Raw genomic sequence first — 17,321 nt, 5'->3', positions numbered from 1 at the left:
TCCAATAATGTGAAATTTTCTGTGTGTGGTTGTCTCTGTGTCTTGCAGAGCAAATGAGTGTAACTGTGAGGTGCCAGATTAAAAAGTCAGAGGGTGGCAGGTTGTGTAACCAATTATGTAAAATGTAATGAGAACTATTATTTAAAAAAAATCTGCCTCACACCACTTGTAGTCACCTCACCCTCACCCTCACTCAGAACTTATGGAGCTCATGTTTTCTTGGAAAATGCCAAAAAACAAATTTTTTTGAGAGAGATGTTTTTATGCCTCTGGGTCAAAGACAGCTGTGGGTGGTGGGTTTGTTTTTTGACCCTGATCATATAAACCTTGAGGAAGTTTCTTTTAAGTATTTCAGATATAACTTGGACTCAAGAATGAACTGATTAGATTATCTAGGTTTACGTCATGATATTTCCATGTCATGATTACAAGTTGGTAATAAAAGGTCTGCACCATAAAACACATGTTCGGCCATAATTTAGCAACCCCATTAGCAGCTAGGACGGAATTTAACACACATGCTAACTGGATGAATGCATAACATTTTGTCTCAAAGGTCAACTTTCATTGTGACTTCATGGTCTTAGAAGTAGAAATTGTGACTTTGTTTCACATTTCGACAGGCACGTTACTGGAGACGCTGCTCTCTGTTGCAAGTGGTGACTAGTTAACATTGGTTTTGAATGTTTTATGAGTATTTAAACAACCAATGGTCAGGGTTAAACATTTGCCATACAAATAGTGCTTGTGTATTTAAGATTACCATTATTTAAAAACCAAATGATGTTTTAAATGTCTGTGAGAAATGCTTCCCTTTGCACTGTGCTGATACGTACAAATGATGTCATACTTTGCCCAGTGTGGCTAACATTAGAAGCGCTATCACCCGCAGCCAGCCTTCCTGTCAGGCCAGTGTCCTCAGCCTTGTGCACAACGTGGTTACACATTTGCTTTTGTGGCTATATACCAGTGTTCGCTGAACACATACACCTGCTCACTTCTACATCAAAGAGTACTGCATGGAGCAGCAGTCTTGTCTTACTTTTTTTACCTTGCATGTTTGCAAGTTTCCATCACAGAAAGAGAGCGGGGTGCTGCCGTGTAGTAGGGCTAGTAGCAGGTGGAGTCATAACATGGCAGAACCAGCAGATAACTACAGTTATACACAGTTAAATCAATTGCCTACTATGTTTGTGCTTACTAGTAGGTTGCATCCCGTTTTTAAGTCTGCATATTTTTGATCTGGCCAGCTTGCATTAATCGTTGATTGTTTTAATTGAGTGTAAAAGCAAAGCTGTTGATTTACTGGTAGATCTGTATTCCCATCCTCACAAGTTCTGGGTAGTGACAGAAAATGAGATCATGGATACAAATAGTGGAAATGACCTTCCTCCGAAGGGTGTCTGAGCTCTCCCTCAGAGATGGGGGTGAAGAGTTTGGTCATTTGGGAGGGATTCTAGGTAGAGCTGCTAGTCCTCTGCTTCAAAAAGAGGTGAGTTGGGGATCTGACTATGATACCTCCTGAGATCAAATAGGAGGAGGTCAGAACACACTGGAGTGGATGTGGCGGCAGAGAGGAAAGATTAGGCTTCGCTTAAATGGCTGCCTTCATGACCCAGCCCCAGATAAGCAGCAGATGTGTGGATGGAGACTTACTGACCACAAATCAACTTTATGATTTAACTATCTATTACTGTCTGTTGTTAATATTAAAAGTAGAAACTTTGCAGGGCAAACATAATCCAAATCACACCCAAATATACAGACACAGTCACTGGTTTTGATAATGAAAATACTCTGTTTTAACATTATTGAGAAATATTTGAGGTCCTAACCTCGCTGTGAAATTACAGTAGCTGGTGTCACTTCCTTGTTGGTCAGTTATACTACCACAAACAAACAAAACAAACGCACACAGATGCACACTCTGGCACTGATGCTCCGCTTTAACATACATCAAACTGCATTCAACCATTTCCTGCTCACAAAGAGATGCACAAACACACACACACAGCCGTGTCCTCAGCACAAGAGCCTCCTATAAACCGTGGCCTACATAATGCACTCTTTCTAACTTGACTGCACTCTCCCTCTTTCTTTTTCTAAATGGGTCAGTTCAGACAGACTGGTGCCCAGACAGATTTCGCAAGAGTCACTGCTGCATGCACTGTGTGTCTTTACTGTTAAAATTTCCAATCAGGAAAAATTAAAACCCTGAAATATCTAAGATGTTTACCCGACCCAACGAAGCCCTGTTTGTTTCTTTGTTTGTTTTTGGGTTTTTTTGAACATCTACAAATGCAGCCTCTTGTGACCATATATGTGTAATGATTGCATGTGTTTCTGTTGTCTGGGCTCTGTTCCCTAAATACCCTTCAGGAAACCACAGTGTATTTTGGGAACGCTGCTAATGTGTAGTTTGGAAAAAAGCGTGTTGGGAAAGAACTGTTTCTTCTTGCTGTGTTTTCCAGCCAGAATAACAACCATGCAGCTCACACATAATCCTCTGTATGAAGCTGTGTTAGGCAATAATATGCGTCTCTGCTGGTGTTTTTTGTCTGATGCTGTTTGTGGATTGGTGCTGGCCTCAAGTGCCTGCTTTTCTTATTGCTGCCTCAACATGAGGAGGATTTGTGGCGTTAAAGCCGTCACACCGCTGTTTGTGCCCAGCTCCAGTAATGACAGGTGTCTGCCCGTTAGGTTAGTCTGTTTTTGTCTCTCTGCTCATGCTTACCATCGTCATTTTATGTTGTGCATTTTGAAAGTTTCTCATCGCAGAAATTGTTAGTGGTTCTTGTTGACCCAGACCACAGCAACAAGGCATTTTTTGTTTTGTTTTTTTAATAGCATACTTGAGTGATGTGGTCTCAGAAATTCGTTTATTATGTAACATCAAATTGCAGAAGTTTGCTTGTGCATTTAAAAGTAGTGCTGCAAAAATCAGTTGAATAACCTTCAGTGCCCATTGCTCTACATCAACAGAAAAATGGGCACTCCCAAGTCCTTGTATCGACAATTCAGGCTGCTGGTGGTGGTGGTCTAATTATTGCTGACAATGTCCATCCCTTTATGGCTACAGTGTACGGTTTGCTCGCTATTTTCCATCTAGTGAACACGGGAGTTTCATATCATGAATGTGTAGCCAAACAAGCACCTGTGTGATGCTGTCATGTTAATATGGACCAAATCTCCAAGGACTGTTTCCAACACTTTGTTGAATCTCTGTCACAAAGCATAAAGCCATTTTTAAAAGCAGAAGGAGGTCAACCTGGTATGAGCAAAGTTGAATTGAGTGTATTCCTGGTAAAATTAAACAGAATATACAGCTGACATGCTCGATTTCAGAAACCCAAACTTATTGACTGTGAAGGTTCTCAGTCAACCAAGTCATCGTAGTCTAAGGCAGGGGTCCCCAACCCCCGGGCCTCGGACCGGTTCGTGAGTCGTTTGGTACCAGGCCGCGAGAGTTGAGGCTCAGGTGTGAAATGTATGGTTTTTATCGGTTTTCAGCGTTATTTTGTTATCGTTTTTATCGTTAACTCGGTGTCCCTGGGTCTTTTCAAGTGTGTTATGAATAAATCTTCTTTTTTTCGGTACCGGTATTAGTTTTATTTTGTTGTATTTATCCGCGACACCTTAAAGGCCGGTCCGTGAAAATATTGTCGGGCATAAACCGGTCCGTGGCTCAAAAAAGGTTGAGGACCGCTGGTCTAAGGAGCTTGGAAAGAAAAGAGTCTGGACTTCTTTAAGTTGCTTGAAGACATTTCACCTCTCGTCCAAGAAGCTTCTGCATGCAGAAGAACCTTATTGGGTTTTTTTTACTGTATAGCCTGTTTGTTTTTCACTCAAAGTTGTGACGATAGTTTGAGTCACCTATCATGCAGAAACTGAAAAACATTTGCTGCTTCTGCAAGGATTTCCTGTTTTGTCTGTTTTTATGTTGGTGTAACTAGAATATTTAAAGTGTGAAGACCTTTGATGTTCCAAAGAATCAACAGACAGACATTCCAACAACATACAGTATTATTATTGTAGATCTCATTTTACGTTGTGATTTTTGATGCAGTTGATAGAGTTATAATGCTGCTAATGGAAATCTCTGCTTCTGATTAATTAATTTATTATTAGCTAAACCTTTGAATGTCATTTCACTTATACAAAAATGATCTGCAGTTTTCCCAAACTGGACATGATGCTTTTTCTGTTTAATCCTCACGCTCACTTTAAAATGTGCACGTGCGAATTTCAAGCTTACTCTTCTGTTTAAATCCTTAGTTTCATTTGTCCTTTTACCACTTCTATCGCGATCTCTCTGCTTTTAATTTAAGTTTTAATCGAAATGTCTTTACTGACACACTACATGTGTAACCACAGGGAATAAAACAGATAAATGAGCATAGAGCATGCTTTGTTGCTGCTTAAGTTAAAGGCAAAGCATGCATTTATTTATTTATTAAATGCAATTTATATCAAATACAGTCTGGTGCAGCAGTAAGAGGGAGGAGTCTAGATTGTAAGTATAGACATTGCAAAAACAGAAACCTTTCTTCCTGTGTCTAAAAATGTCTTCAGCCCTCTGCTGCACGCACGCACACACACATGCGCGCATATCTTTCCAACAGTATAAGCAGTGTGCATGCAGCAGTTGTGGTGCAGGAACTTGTTTGTTTAGCTTTGAGTATTAGTCAGCTGGTGGTTTTGCAGTATTTCTGTGTGAGCTTGAAACCTTTCACAGTTGGCTCAAGTATAACATTTTCTCACCTTCTTGCTTTTGAACTTTGGACGCTTACATTTTCACACACAAGTCTGGGTTCACCTAGCAATGGCTGCTTGAACGGCATAGACTTTGACGCACACAGTCAAGCCAATACTCTTCTCTTTAAAGTGGCACTTTTATCATGCATTCAGCATTTGTGTTGTGGTTTCGCAGATGACAGATAGGCTATGGCGCTATCAAACACTATGTACTATGGTCTCCAACATGCATGTCTCACAAAATTGAATCATTAGTTCCATGTATTATAATTGTCATTATATCTCTAAAAAGCAGGTGCACATCAGAACATGCGCGGAACATAACCACACTGGAAACGATGACCAAAACACTCACTGGAAAATGTCAGGAATTGATTACCCTGCTGACTGAGGCTGACAGCACAGACAACCCTTCACATGCAAAGCAGGATGTTTTCACTTGGCTGCGTTGAAATTAAACGTTCCGTCTCATGTGCGAATCTTGAGACGAGTGAGAAAAGCTTTTGCTAGAAAAACGGGAGAAATGGCAGCCCTTAGTTAGCTTTCTCAAAAAGCTGAAAAGCATATGTCTGCAGCCATGTTTGATTGAATTATGATATAATCCACGACTTAAGAAAAGCTGAGAGCAACTGCTACCCTGTGAGTCAGCCTGGCCTGCAGCCGATGCCCTCTGTCCCTCCCACTCACACAGCAGGACAACGCTGTGCTTATGTAACAGAGAAGTAGAAAAGGGATACAAGGAGACTTAAGATAGAGGAAGGAAGAGAGGCTAAAAGAGAGAGGGCAAGAAAGAGAGGAGAGCGGCTAACCGCATGCCTCCATGTTTTCCGCATGCCTCCATGTGGTTAATGCAAAGCTGTCAAGCAACAGCTTTGCATTAACCACATTTTGTCCTCGTCTTCCCCTTCATTAACCACATTTTGTCCTCGTCTTCCCCTTCATCTCCATGAGTTATTTACTTATTATTAAAGCACTTGCACTTGTCATATTAATAAAATCGTCATGAAAATTTGATTAACAAATCTTTATAGAGAGAAGTCAGAAACCCACAGTAAGCTGATTTAAAATGGAATAACTTTTAATGAAAATGTGTCTGTAATCTTGTGCAGCATGCATCAGCATGTGCAATTACATCTTTTTGTTATATCAAGTGTCAAATGACTCTGAAGCTCAGGCTTATTGAAGCAGATCCAGTACTACTCTGCTTTAACCACAGCTAGCATGTTCTCATCACCTCCACCCATCTGTGGAGCGTGTTTCAGTGACGGCTTCCTGTAATATTGGCAGAGTGCACAGTGAAACTACAGCCAGGAAACTGTCATGGTTGTATGCTCTTCCCATCAGTGACTCAAATACTGATGATCAACTCAGAGTTGTAAAATGAATGGTTTGTTGCTGAGGTAGAGTGTCTTGAATAGAGCAGTCAATGCAGTTTCATAAAGCACCAAATCACAAAAACAGTAACGTCAGGCTATAATAACATAATTTCTTTGGACCTTGATTTTAAAAAGTCAACTAAATGCTAAAACTTTGATGTCATTCTTTTTGTCCCTTTATTTATTCAGACAAATGGCTGGAGCCCAGAACAGGAGGACTTAAATCACACATCCATAATTTCCTATCTGGATAAATTGTCAGCAACCGCCCCCCCAAAATTCTCCATTGCCTCCACAAGGATAAAGTTTGTTGCTTATTGGATTGTGTTATTGAAAACAGAGCTGTCGGTTCCTTCTCTGATTTCTGATTTGCGATTTCTTTCACATTTTGCATCGGCTAATTAAGATTGTGGGTGCAAACGTGTCAGAAAAATAACAAGGCATGATGTCAGGTTTCCTTTGTGCCTCTGAAAGTGGTGGGCTGTGCAGGAAAAATGTCCAGTTCCATAGTTTGTATTTTGGTCTCCGCCCATGAGCTTTGGGTACAATCCGAGAAAATGACATCATAGATAAAAGTGGTGGAAATGAGTCATCTGAAGAGCGTATGCAGCGTCCCTTAGGGATGAGGTGAGGAGCTCAAAGTAGAACTGCCACTCTGTATCAAAAATCAGAACCAGCTGTGATGATTCTTGCATCTGACTAGGAGCCCTCCCAGGCGCCTCCTAAGTGTTTTGGGCATTTCCTACTGGGGGGGGGTTGGAGACCCCAGTGAAGACCTAGAACATGGTTTCCGCATGGAAGAGCAGAAGGAGGTGGCTGGGGAGAGAACAGTCTGGGCATCTCTGCTGAGATGCTTTCCCCTGTGATCCATACCAGAGAGATGGTAGAAGATGGATGGATGTAGTTAAAAGATGAACATAGTAACCCATTGTTTGTGAAGTCTTGTATTAAAGCCTCAACACAGTTTCCCATCTGTGTTGTTGTGTTTTTTGTTTTTGTTTTAAACTGGACATGACAAGTGAAGGAGAAACTGAAGGGAACACCCTGACGCATAAGGGTAAAGCTTTATCAACTTGCTTTGACTCTACTGCGCACAGAATAATCATCACACTGTATCCAGTAAGACTTTAAACTCATTTCAAATTCAGTGTGGTGCTGTGTTCAGGCAAAGTTAACCACACCAAAGATGTGTCTTTGTCCAAATACTCACACGCACATTAATGACAAACACATTCATAAATCCAACTTAATGACATGTTGACATTTTGTAACCATCAGTGTGTATTCATGTGTGCGTGCATTGCGTTAAGGTGACATAAGTGTCCATTGGATTGCATGCCTGTGCATATGGGTGTGTGTAATGGGTGTTTGCGCCTATTTTTCCATTCATACACACCCAAACCACTGCAAGAAATCAGACAGCCATAACCAAACCGCTTCCACAGAAGTCTTGTTTTTTGTGTGTGTGTGTGTGGGGGGGGTTCAGGTGAGGATTCAAAAGGAATAACCAGCTCTAAACAAGTGTTTGTTTGTATTGTAAGATGGGTGTCAAGGGAAACAACATTAAAAAAATAAAAGTGACTAGGCTTATTACTAAGGTGTGTTGTTCAGTGCGTACATGTCTTATGTTTGGACACGTTTCACATTGATTAGTACAGGTTAGACTTCATGTTCAGATTTGTGTACAAGGAGAATCCATCACATCACTGTCCATCCCTTATTTATCCTCTTAAAAGCCTCACTGAGATTAAAACACTGCTTTTTAAGAGTGACCTGGTTCTATTAGACGTGTCAGTGAGATTTGCTTTAAAAATTGATTGTGGGAGGGGTGTGTTTAGTCCCCTCCCTCTTTTATTTGTCACAACACACCTGCCTACCAGGTATAGACCCCAGTCCTCCTCTCCCTGTCCCCAGTACTCAGTCACTCACGCTGCGCTCTCTTCTCTCTCTCGCTGTGTGTTTTCAGTCTAAGATGCCCTAGGCGGTGAGGAAGGAAATGTAAATGGCTTCCAAAGTAAAAGATGCTGTGGTGTGGTACCAGAAAAAGGTAAGGCGCTGCATTTTAAAATCTTTTATAAAATTAAAAAAAAAAAATTGTGTGTGTTTGGTTTCACACCATTGCTGTGCTTTTGTTTTTAAGTATTTAACTATAATATTAAAATGAAAACGTGTATTTAATATGATATTTTGACTACCTCTGAAACTATGCTTTGATAGCACCATTAACCTTTTTATGCACTCTTACTAATACTAGTTTTACAAGTCTGCTTTTCATAGTGTCTTATTTAAAAAAAAAAAAAAAAAAAAGAAAAGAAAAAGGCTTTGACCTTTTATAGGCCCATTACATTAATTTTTTTTCCTTTTATTTCTCTAAATGACACTTTTTAAAGATTCCTATTATCTTTGCACTACCTTGTAGCTTATACAGAAGACTAATTTTTGCCCAGTTTGATTACTATTATTGTAATGATTGGGGACTATGTTGCAATTTGCATTTTATAGACATCAATCATGCTTTCCCTTTGCATTGTAGAAGTGTCTGATTAAGGCATCGTCTGTGCATATTAAATTGTATTGATATTTTATACTTGTGTGCCTCAGCTATGGTCTTTAAACCATAGCTGAGGCATAGCTGATTATAATGCTCAATATTATGAGCTGTCGGGTGGACCTCCTTTTCTGTAAGACTCTTTATAAAGTCTTTGCTTTATTCTATACTTTGAATAATCTCCTACACATGGTTTCATCTTTTTTCTTTTTTCTCTTACATGCTTTTACTGCACTTGGGAAATGCAGTTTCATTCACTTTCCTCTAATTCTACTCTCATCACTTGACATCTATTCTAAATTTTGTAGTTTAGAATTAGTAATGTAAATGTTAATAACACAAAAAATGAGTGTAGTTCCCTCCTTTTTATTTCTTTACTTGCTTTTATTGATAATGATGCATCTTGTCCATGATTTTCTGAGTTTAGCAAGTACAGAAGAGCAAACTGATCATCTTTTACAGAGAAATGCACAGAGATCTGGTAACGCTGACCAGTTTTGCTTGTATTTGCAGTCATCCTGACTCTGACCCAGTAACAGTGTTAATTAAGACATATTTGCTCCTTTTGCTGCAGTGATTTCTTACTTTATATACAGACTGCAGTATATGTATATACTCAATAGGTGATCATACATTGTTCTTGCTCTGTGGCACACTGAGGGAGAAGTCGCTAAATCATTTAATTTCTTTTTTTTAAAAAGAAAGATAGTTTTACAAGACTTCTGACACTGAAGCGAGCAGACTCCTTCAGTAAACCATTTTGATAATGACTTCCTTGCTGCTGTCAGCAGCGACATCGGGGTCAAGCCGTTCAGCACTGCCTTCAGCCCGGCTGGTGTTGTGTGTCCTGTTGTTCCATAGTCTCAGATATCAGATCCTCTGTTGGACTCCAGCCCCGGTCCCCCTGCAGCTCTCAGCTTACACACTCATCTGCTCTCACAAACCTGACTGCCTGTTTTTCTTTTCTCTGCCCTCACTGCTGGCCTTTTTTTCTTTTGCCTTTTTCTCTTTCTGCTCACCCCTTCCAGATGTAGAGATCAGAAGCTGGAATGAGAGCTCACAGAATATGACCCATCAGAAGTAACTTTAATGAAAGAACAACATTGAAAACACTTGCATGTGTAAATATATACATTTTCAATCAAAACTGCATTTTTAAAAATGTTGTTTTATTACTTTAAGTTAAATTCTTTTGTGTCGTAAATATAGGAAACGGTAAAGCTTGCACAAACCCTACTTGGGTTGTTTTCAAACCGTTGTCTTGGCTTTAGCTGATTAATCTGAGTTAAACGCAGAATGTTTTCTTCAAAAAAACATTAAGCTCAATGCATTTCTTGGGTATTTGTTCATCATACGTCTGTGTTTTGTGTGTCTAGCAAAGCTTGTCTGGGCAAAGGCACACCAGTGACGACAGCCGCTGAGTCACGAATGACTAAACTTTTTTTTTTTTTTTTTAGTGCCCTCACACCTGTCCTCAGGGGACTTCTTTATCTAGCGTGTCTCATTTAGACAAGTTAAGTGGTTGTGCGTTTTCTCACTCAGTTGAGAAAATAAACAAGAGATTAGGTTGAACTTTTCTGCAAGCCGTGACCAGGATTTCAGTGTCTCACAAGAGACAGTTTCATTCGTCTGCATTAACCCTCTCAAGGCAGGCGTTGCCCATTTGCAAACTAACAACCTGATTACTCCGCATACATATTTTGTGAGTTCTTTTTACTCAGAAGTACCACTGCAGGACTTGGTTGTACATTAGCAACAAAAAGTTTAATTTGAGCCTGAGAGGGTTAAATCTCTTAAGTGTTCTGTAAAATTGAACAACAGCACACCAGATAGATGAGTCTTGAGAGGCATAGAAGGGTCCACTGCACCTTATTATAATGTCTAGCTTGTCAGGAAAGGGTTTGATATCAGCAGCATTATGTAACCACCTGAAATCTTGCCAATCAAATCTTCTCTGCCCTCAGGGAAGATTCATACTTCTCAGATCCAGCTTCACACAGTTGAATAATTTGTTTCCAAGTGAAAAGAAAATGTATTTGTTCACTTGCCTCTGATGGCTTTTAGCACTGCAGATTCTGCAGTTTCATTATAAATGTTTGACATTTCTGATCCGTCACAGTATAGTTAAAATGTCAACAAACAAGTCACAGATTTAGGTTTGGGCTGTTTTCAGTAGAGCTACTTCTAAAGAAATCGCTGAGAGATATTTAGTATTCAGCCTGCATTGGTGTTAAATTCTTTAAATGTTTCCTTTTTTAATGCTGTGAGCTCCATAAATCTGATTAAATTCAGCCGAGATGATATAAAAGTGCACATTTATGCTTTCCAGGTGTGTTTTGTTTTATTTGGTTTTGTTTTTTTTGTGCTATATTTTTGCCTACTTTTAAATGTGTAAAACTGCAAAAATGGTTCACAATGCAATAAAAGACAGGGTCCAGTAACTGTTGAGTCTCACAAAGCTTATTCAGTGTATTCACATGAAGTTACATTTTATGTTGCAGAGAAAGTTCGAGCTTGTCAAACCGGTCTGTTAAGGTGTGTTTCACAACTCGGGCTCTTCGGCCTCTAAGCCCTTCAGGCTTATGTCAGAGTCGCAGTGTATTTCTGACTGCTGTGCTGGGAGACCAGCTGTAAATAGACTCGGTGCCTTGTTTGTGTCGAGTCTGTTCTTTTTCCTCACTGCCGTGCCATGCCAAGCCCATATCACAGTGAAGGCACATGCAGGCTATATCGGCCACAGCGCCAGCCATACTTACTTTTTCTCTCTGACAGTTTGTTTGTTGTTACCAGATAGAAAGCGGTTCCATGTAGAAATTATTCAGCTTTTAATGTCTTGAACCTTTTAAATGTGCCATGCATGTTGGTTTATGTTTGAGCTGAAAATGTTTAACTGTAACAAATTTAATTGTAGCTTGCGTGTGTGTATTTTGAGATGTGACGCAGTGTGTATTTTCGGAGGGTGTTTGTTGTTGACTTCTCGAGATCAGAAAGTCTCGTGTGAAGATTCACTGTGACCACACTTAGCAGTCACAGGTCTATATTTAGGAGATGAGAATTTTTGTGGATTATCTTGTCGCTTCCCTGTTGTAGTTTCTTGGTGCAACTCCTTGGACGTTTACATCTCAGAATATAATAAAAATCATCTGACCTTTACTGGGTTCTGAAACGAGGCATGACTTGGCAAATAATGGCATGGTGTATTGAGCCAAAATGCAGAAAGTGTGTGAAAAACTAAGTTCACCCTCACTGTTTGCGTAGGAATTAAGAGGATAAGTAGCCGTTATTATGCTAAGTCAAATACACCCGATTAAGTTATCAGCAAATCTGTAAAAGCAGAAGCAGTTTTAATTGTTTGTCTGCTGTCTGTTAACATAACACAGAGGAGGACATCAGCAATGATCTCAAAAGTGATTGTTGCTGTGGTTATAAGGCCATTTCCAAAACAATTCCAAGCCCATCACTGTGCATTGAGAAAGATTATTCACAAGTGGAAAACATCCGAGACTCCAGCTTGTTCCAGCAGATTCACCCTGAGGTCACACTGTGCAATGTTTAAAACCCAAGAGCTCCATCTTGGACTCTGCAGGCCTCGGTTAGGAGGTTAAATGTTGAAGTTCATGACAGTACAATATTTTAAAAAAGAACAAGTCACTGAGTTTGGAATGGCAGCTACTGCAAAAAAGCTTGTTCTCTGTAAAAAGAACATGATAGCACAGCTTAGGTTTGCAAAGTTTCATCTGAAAAAATCATGAGACTTCTGAAACAATGTCCTTTGAACAGATGAGCCCATAATGTACAGCACTATGTTTGGGGAAAACCAAACCCAGCATTTCAGCACAAACACCTCATACCAGCTGCCCTTTGAGTTGACCATGAACTCCTCTGTATACCAAAGTATTCGTCTGTCTAACAAGCTTGGGTCAGAATTGGGTCCTGCAACAGGACGATGATCCCAAGAACAGCTGAAAGAGAAAAGAAGCAAGGTAACGCAATGACTCAGTTAAAGTTCGGACTGTGAAGAAGAGCGGGCCAAAATTCATCAAAAGTCATACAGAAAAGATTGACTTCAAGTTATCACTGCTGAACGTGATACTACTGGTTTTTGCATCATAGATTGTACTTAGTTTTTCCACATACTGCTTCTGGGCTTAGTTTTTGCTAAATAAATAACGGCATTTGTTATTTTGGGTTGGCTTAAGTAATGATAATCTTCATTTCTTTTCCTTCATTTCCCCCAAAGCAAAAAAAAAAAAGAAAAAAAGAAGCATTGATAGGTTTGTAGCATAAACCTATTCGCTGGAACGTTCAAGACAATTTACTACACAGCAAAAAGCAAGACACAAGTAGGCAAAGTTCTTTGTGTTACTCATGCATGAGGGAGACCTGCCTGGAGCCAAGTGTCGTTCCACCCACTTGACCTCCGTCAGACTCTCAGCCAGGTTCCCCATAGCACTCCTTTTATTGTGGTTACATGAATATGCATAGGTTCATTAACATATGACGTTTCGTATAGGTATACATGTGGACAACGAATAGTGTGTGTGGGTGTGGGTGTGAAGACTCCCCAAAGCTGGTGCCAGGAGTCTAGCGGTCCATCTGAACAAAAGGCTCTTACACTTAGACAGATATACGTGTGTTTGCTATACCAGCAAGAGAAGACACGACCTCTCCTAGGTGTGTGATCTATGCCAGAACCCTCTGAAGAGGAGTGAACGCACTCCCCTCTTCATGCTACAGAGTTGTTACAGACCTCCTAGGATGAGACATTCTTTCAATCTACAAATGGTTATATACTTCTAAGCATATATAAATATATATTTCTAGGCATAAATGGCAATCCAACTATACAAATCTAACAAGCATATTGTTCTTTTGAGATGTCCTTCATGTGTTTCTGGCAGCCAAATTAAAGTTTTCTTATCTGACACACGCATGCACGTACACACCTGTCTGAGCAGAAAATAAACCTTACACACAGACTACAGGGAGAGCTGTTGTTGTAGTCTGAGTCGCTGTAGTCTCACATCTCAGGGGTTCGTGGACACCACGAAAAACTTCTTTTTAAATGGGTTTTTTTTTTAAAAATTTTTTTTATTTTTGCTGATTCTTTTCTTTAGTTTGTTTCTTTTGTTTTTGCCCCTTTACGGATTTCTTCTTCTTGTACAAAGTCACTTATTTAATAAGAGATTCTTGGAGGTTATTAGAAGGTGGAAGCTTCATGTTTTTATCACTGTAGCTTAAATATACACAGAACAATTTTAAGACTTTATTATGACTGTGGCATTGTAGGATTTCACTATTTATTTAGACTAATTTTAAGTTGATAATTATTAGTGGTAGCTGCAGTCTTTTGTGTGTTTGAACCTGGGTTGAATGTATTCCTATATTTACACAGTAGTGATGCCCTAGAGACACACTGATGGAAAAATCCCTCCCCTCTTTGTGGGACGCTGGGTGTGGTTAGCTCTCACGCGCTGATTAACCACCAAAGTCTGGCTCAGAGAGAAGAGATGTTTTCAAACTGGAAGGAACGAGGAAAAACTGGATGAAAAGTTGACACAAACATCTGACAAACTACACTGTCAGCAGCTTCACACATTGTTAAAATCCTGGTATAAATTTGACTGCTACACATTGTAATCACTAAATCTTTGCCAATTATATTTATTTTTTATTTATTTTTTGCAGTGTTAATAGTTTAGTCTGTGAAGCTACTGCTGGAAAGGTGACGTCCTCATTGTTGCTTGTTTTGTCTAATCTTGGTGCAAATCTTGATTTTAAAAAAAACAAAAAACAAAACAAAAAACAATAAATAAAATCATTTTCCCTCAACAGCTCAGGCAATCGGGTGCTTAATAATAGTAGGTTATTCAGAGAAGATTTTTTTTTTTTTATGGTTTTCCAGGATGGTGACTTTTTGACAAATGTTCAGAGGAATGTTTTTGAGCCTCTTAGTACTGACCTATGAATCATTCAAGCATAAAAATAGACCCAACTCAAAGGATGACCCAGTGTTGTTTACACATAACAGGCACATTAGCAAAGAACCCGTTTTACATTGTATCATTAGGTACTATGTTGCATATGTGTTTTTGTGATAACCTGGTAGTATATGCATTTCTTTTGCTTGTGGAAAAAAACAAAACAAACCAAAACAGTATAACAGTTTGACAGGCATAAGTGTTTGTTTGGGAATCACCTTGTTGATAAAATAAAGAGCAATTGACTGAAAACTTGGCATATCTCAGCATGGTGTTTAAGCATGTCTTTGAAGTTTGAGAAAACTGGAACAAGTGGAGCATAAAACAAGTAGTGGGGGCCTAAAAGAAAGGGGGGGAGGGGGGGGGGGGTAGTCTGCAGCAGATCAACAGTATCTGAAAGTCATATCCTTAAGAAACTGGGGGGGGGGGGGGGGGGAATCAGTAAAAACCTGGCACAGGAACTGAAAGATGCATCTAGGCCTTCAGGTGATCAATCTACTGTTGACGCAAGCCTCTTTAGAAATGGTCTGAGTAGAAAGTTCTCTGTCAAGAGGCCATTCTTGGGGAAAGGAAATGGGGAGAAAAAGCTGAGGGATGCCAGTTTACACAACTGGACTGAAATTCAGTGGCCACAGGTCTGGTGGAGTGATGAATCCAAATTTGAGATTTGATTGATCTTGTCGGTGTATATACAGAGAGGTTAAACAGTGAGTGTATATAAAGCTATCTGTAAACAGTGGAGGTGAAGGCTTGGTCATGGTTTTGAGGGGTTTTGGGTTTTTTTTGGGGGGGGGGGGTTTAGCCATTGGTGTTGAAAATCTTCAAATATGCTGGAAGTATGACCAGAGAGAAGTAATGTCAGATTTTGATTCACCTGTATTTGATCTCAAGCAAAGTGCCAATACAGTAAAAGCATACCATACCACACCATGGATTGGCCTCCCCAGAGCCCAGACTTTAACATTATTGAAGCAGTGTTTGATCATCTTGATGGAGAACCAAAAAAAAGAGCTTTGAATGCCCTTTTGCTGACTCTATGAAAACCCCTTGAATGAAACTCGTTAGAATAGTGCAAACTGTTTTTGCATTGCCATTCAATAAATCACTGCACCTATTTTTGCATTTTCCTGGTAAAATATGAAGAAAACGCGGTAGGCTAAAGTCTTTTGCACAGTACTGTTTACCTGGCTTCTGCAAAACCTGCAGTTGAGTAGGGAATTGAACTCTCGGCCCTGTCATTAGTAGCGGACTCACCCAACCCTCTTAAACCTCAGCGGCCCATTTCGTTTGAAGCTGCACTGTTCAGGATTGTTACATAATGTCCACTGACAGGTTGTCCCCCTGTAAAGTTTATATGACAAACATGTTAACAGTTTACACATGCAACCCACAACAAATAGAGCAACATTACCATTTATGTGGAATCGTGTTTGCTCTTTTGTTGTTCTGTTTTTGGTGTACACTAATTCCCAAGGGAAATGTTGTGGTTTCTGGACGCTAGAGTTGAAGTTTACGGTTGAACAGTAATTAAGGCCTTTATAGGATTCATAGGTATGAGGGGATAAATCATGTGAGATAGTCCTCGAAGGCATGGTTAATGCAGAAATATTGATTACAGCAGATTTAAAGTCAATGCAGTAAAGTCTGTGACCAGGATTGACATTTGAGTACTCGTTATTTTTAAGCCGACTAAACCCCAAGCAGACGACGGATGAATGACGACATCGCGCACTGAAGAGTGTAAATCATTCGCGGCTGAAATTTCTGTTAATATGTTAAACTTCACGTCAACAACATTCCTCTGAAAGTCAGCATCTGTCTTTGTCTCTGATACCCCCTCAATTGCAGAGGCAGTTATGTAACTCCGCTCTCCTCCTCCGACTCCCCTCGGTGCATCGTCCCTCTCTGTTGTCATGACGACTCCAGCATTGCTGCAGCGGCACACTCGGCCTCTTCGCTCTCAGCTCTTGATTTGCTTGTCAAATTGCTGAACTTTGAATTTTTTTTTTTGTTCTTCCCTGGTCCAAATCCTTACATTAAAACTGAGAATTTAAGTATTTGAGATTTATTAAAGCAGTTTTTTGCAAAATGGTCAAAACCAGCTGGCTGATCATGAGTGGTTGATGAGGTAAATAGATAGTGATGTAACGGTGTGTGAGTGTGGTGATAAGAGGATTTACAGTGCTGTAAATGCCTCTTTGTCAAATCACAGTTACCTCGCGACTCTATGATGTAACAACAGATGAGCGTGTGTGCGTGTGCCTCCACTTTCCATACCAACTTTCACTCTTATCTATCCCCCTTCCACTTTTATCTTCCTACTTAGTAGTCTGGTCATGTTTGTCCTCTGGAGCATATGTGGAGGACAGTCAAACATCCTCGCGTGTGAGTGTGTGTGTTTTAATGGGCCGAGTGGAGTGGAAAATTAGCTGTCAGTCTAAATGTCATGCAGTCAGTCAGACGTCCAGAACTCGGCTGGTTTTACCTTACTGGTGGAGCCTCGAGATCCTCATCTGTCCCTAGTCGATAAGTTACAACCCTTTTACTATATAACACATGAAGGATTTATTTTGAAAAGCATCTATAATGTTTTAAAGCAGTGGTAAAAGGTAATATTCAATTCTAGCTTCAAGTATAAGTTCTTCGTTATATGCTTATGAA

General features: G+C 39.9%; 1 protein-coding gene across 4 annotated transcripts in view; it reads left to right on the top strand.

Moving 5' to 3' along the window:
* The window catches only part of LOC146689699 (protein PHTF2), a 58,605-nt gene that overhangs the window by 16,493 nt on the left and 24,791 nt on the right, over positions 1-17,321 (top strand). For all 4 annotated transcript variants that reach the window (XM_085436721.1, XM_085436722.1, XM_085436723.1 and 1 more), the window contains one exon: positions 8,098-8,178. In XM_085436721.1, the coding sequence (XP_085292847.1) occupies positions 8,134-8,178 (45 nt within the window). In that variant the 5' untranslated portion in view covers positions 8,098-8,133. The remainder of the gene's footprint in view (positions 1-8,097; positions 8,179-17,321) is intronic.

The sequence above is a fragment of the Copadichromis virginalis genome, linkage group LG17 (assembly GCF_057382275.1).
Source record: "Copadichromis virginalis isolate Kocher_CV1m ecotype Utaka linkage group LG17, C_Virginalis_male_GT1.1, whole genome shotgun sequence".
Lineage (NCBI taxonomy): Eukaryota > Metazoa > Chordata > Actinopteri > Cichliformes > Cichlidae > Copadichromis > Copadichromis virginalis.
Note: the sequence above shows the minus strand (reverse complement) of the source record. Positions and strands in the feature narration are given on the sequence as shown.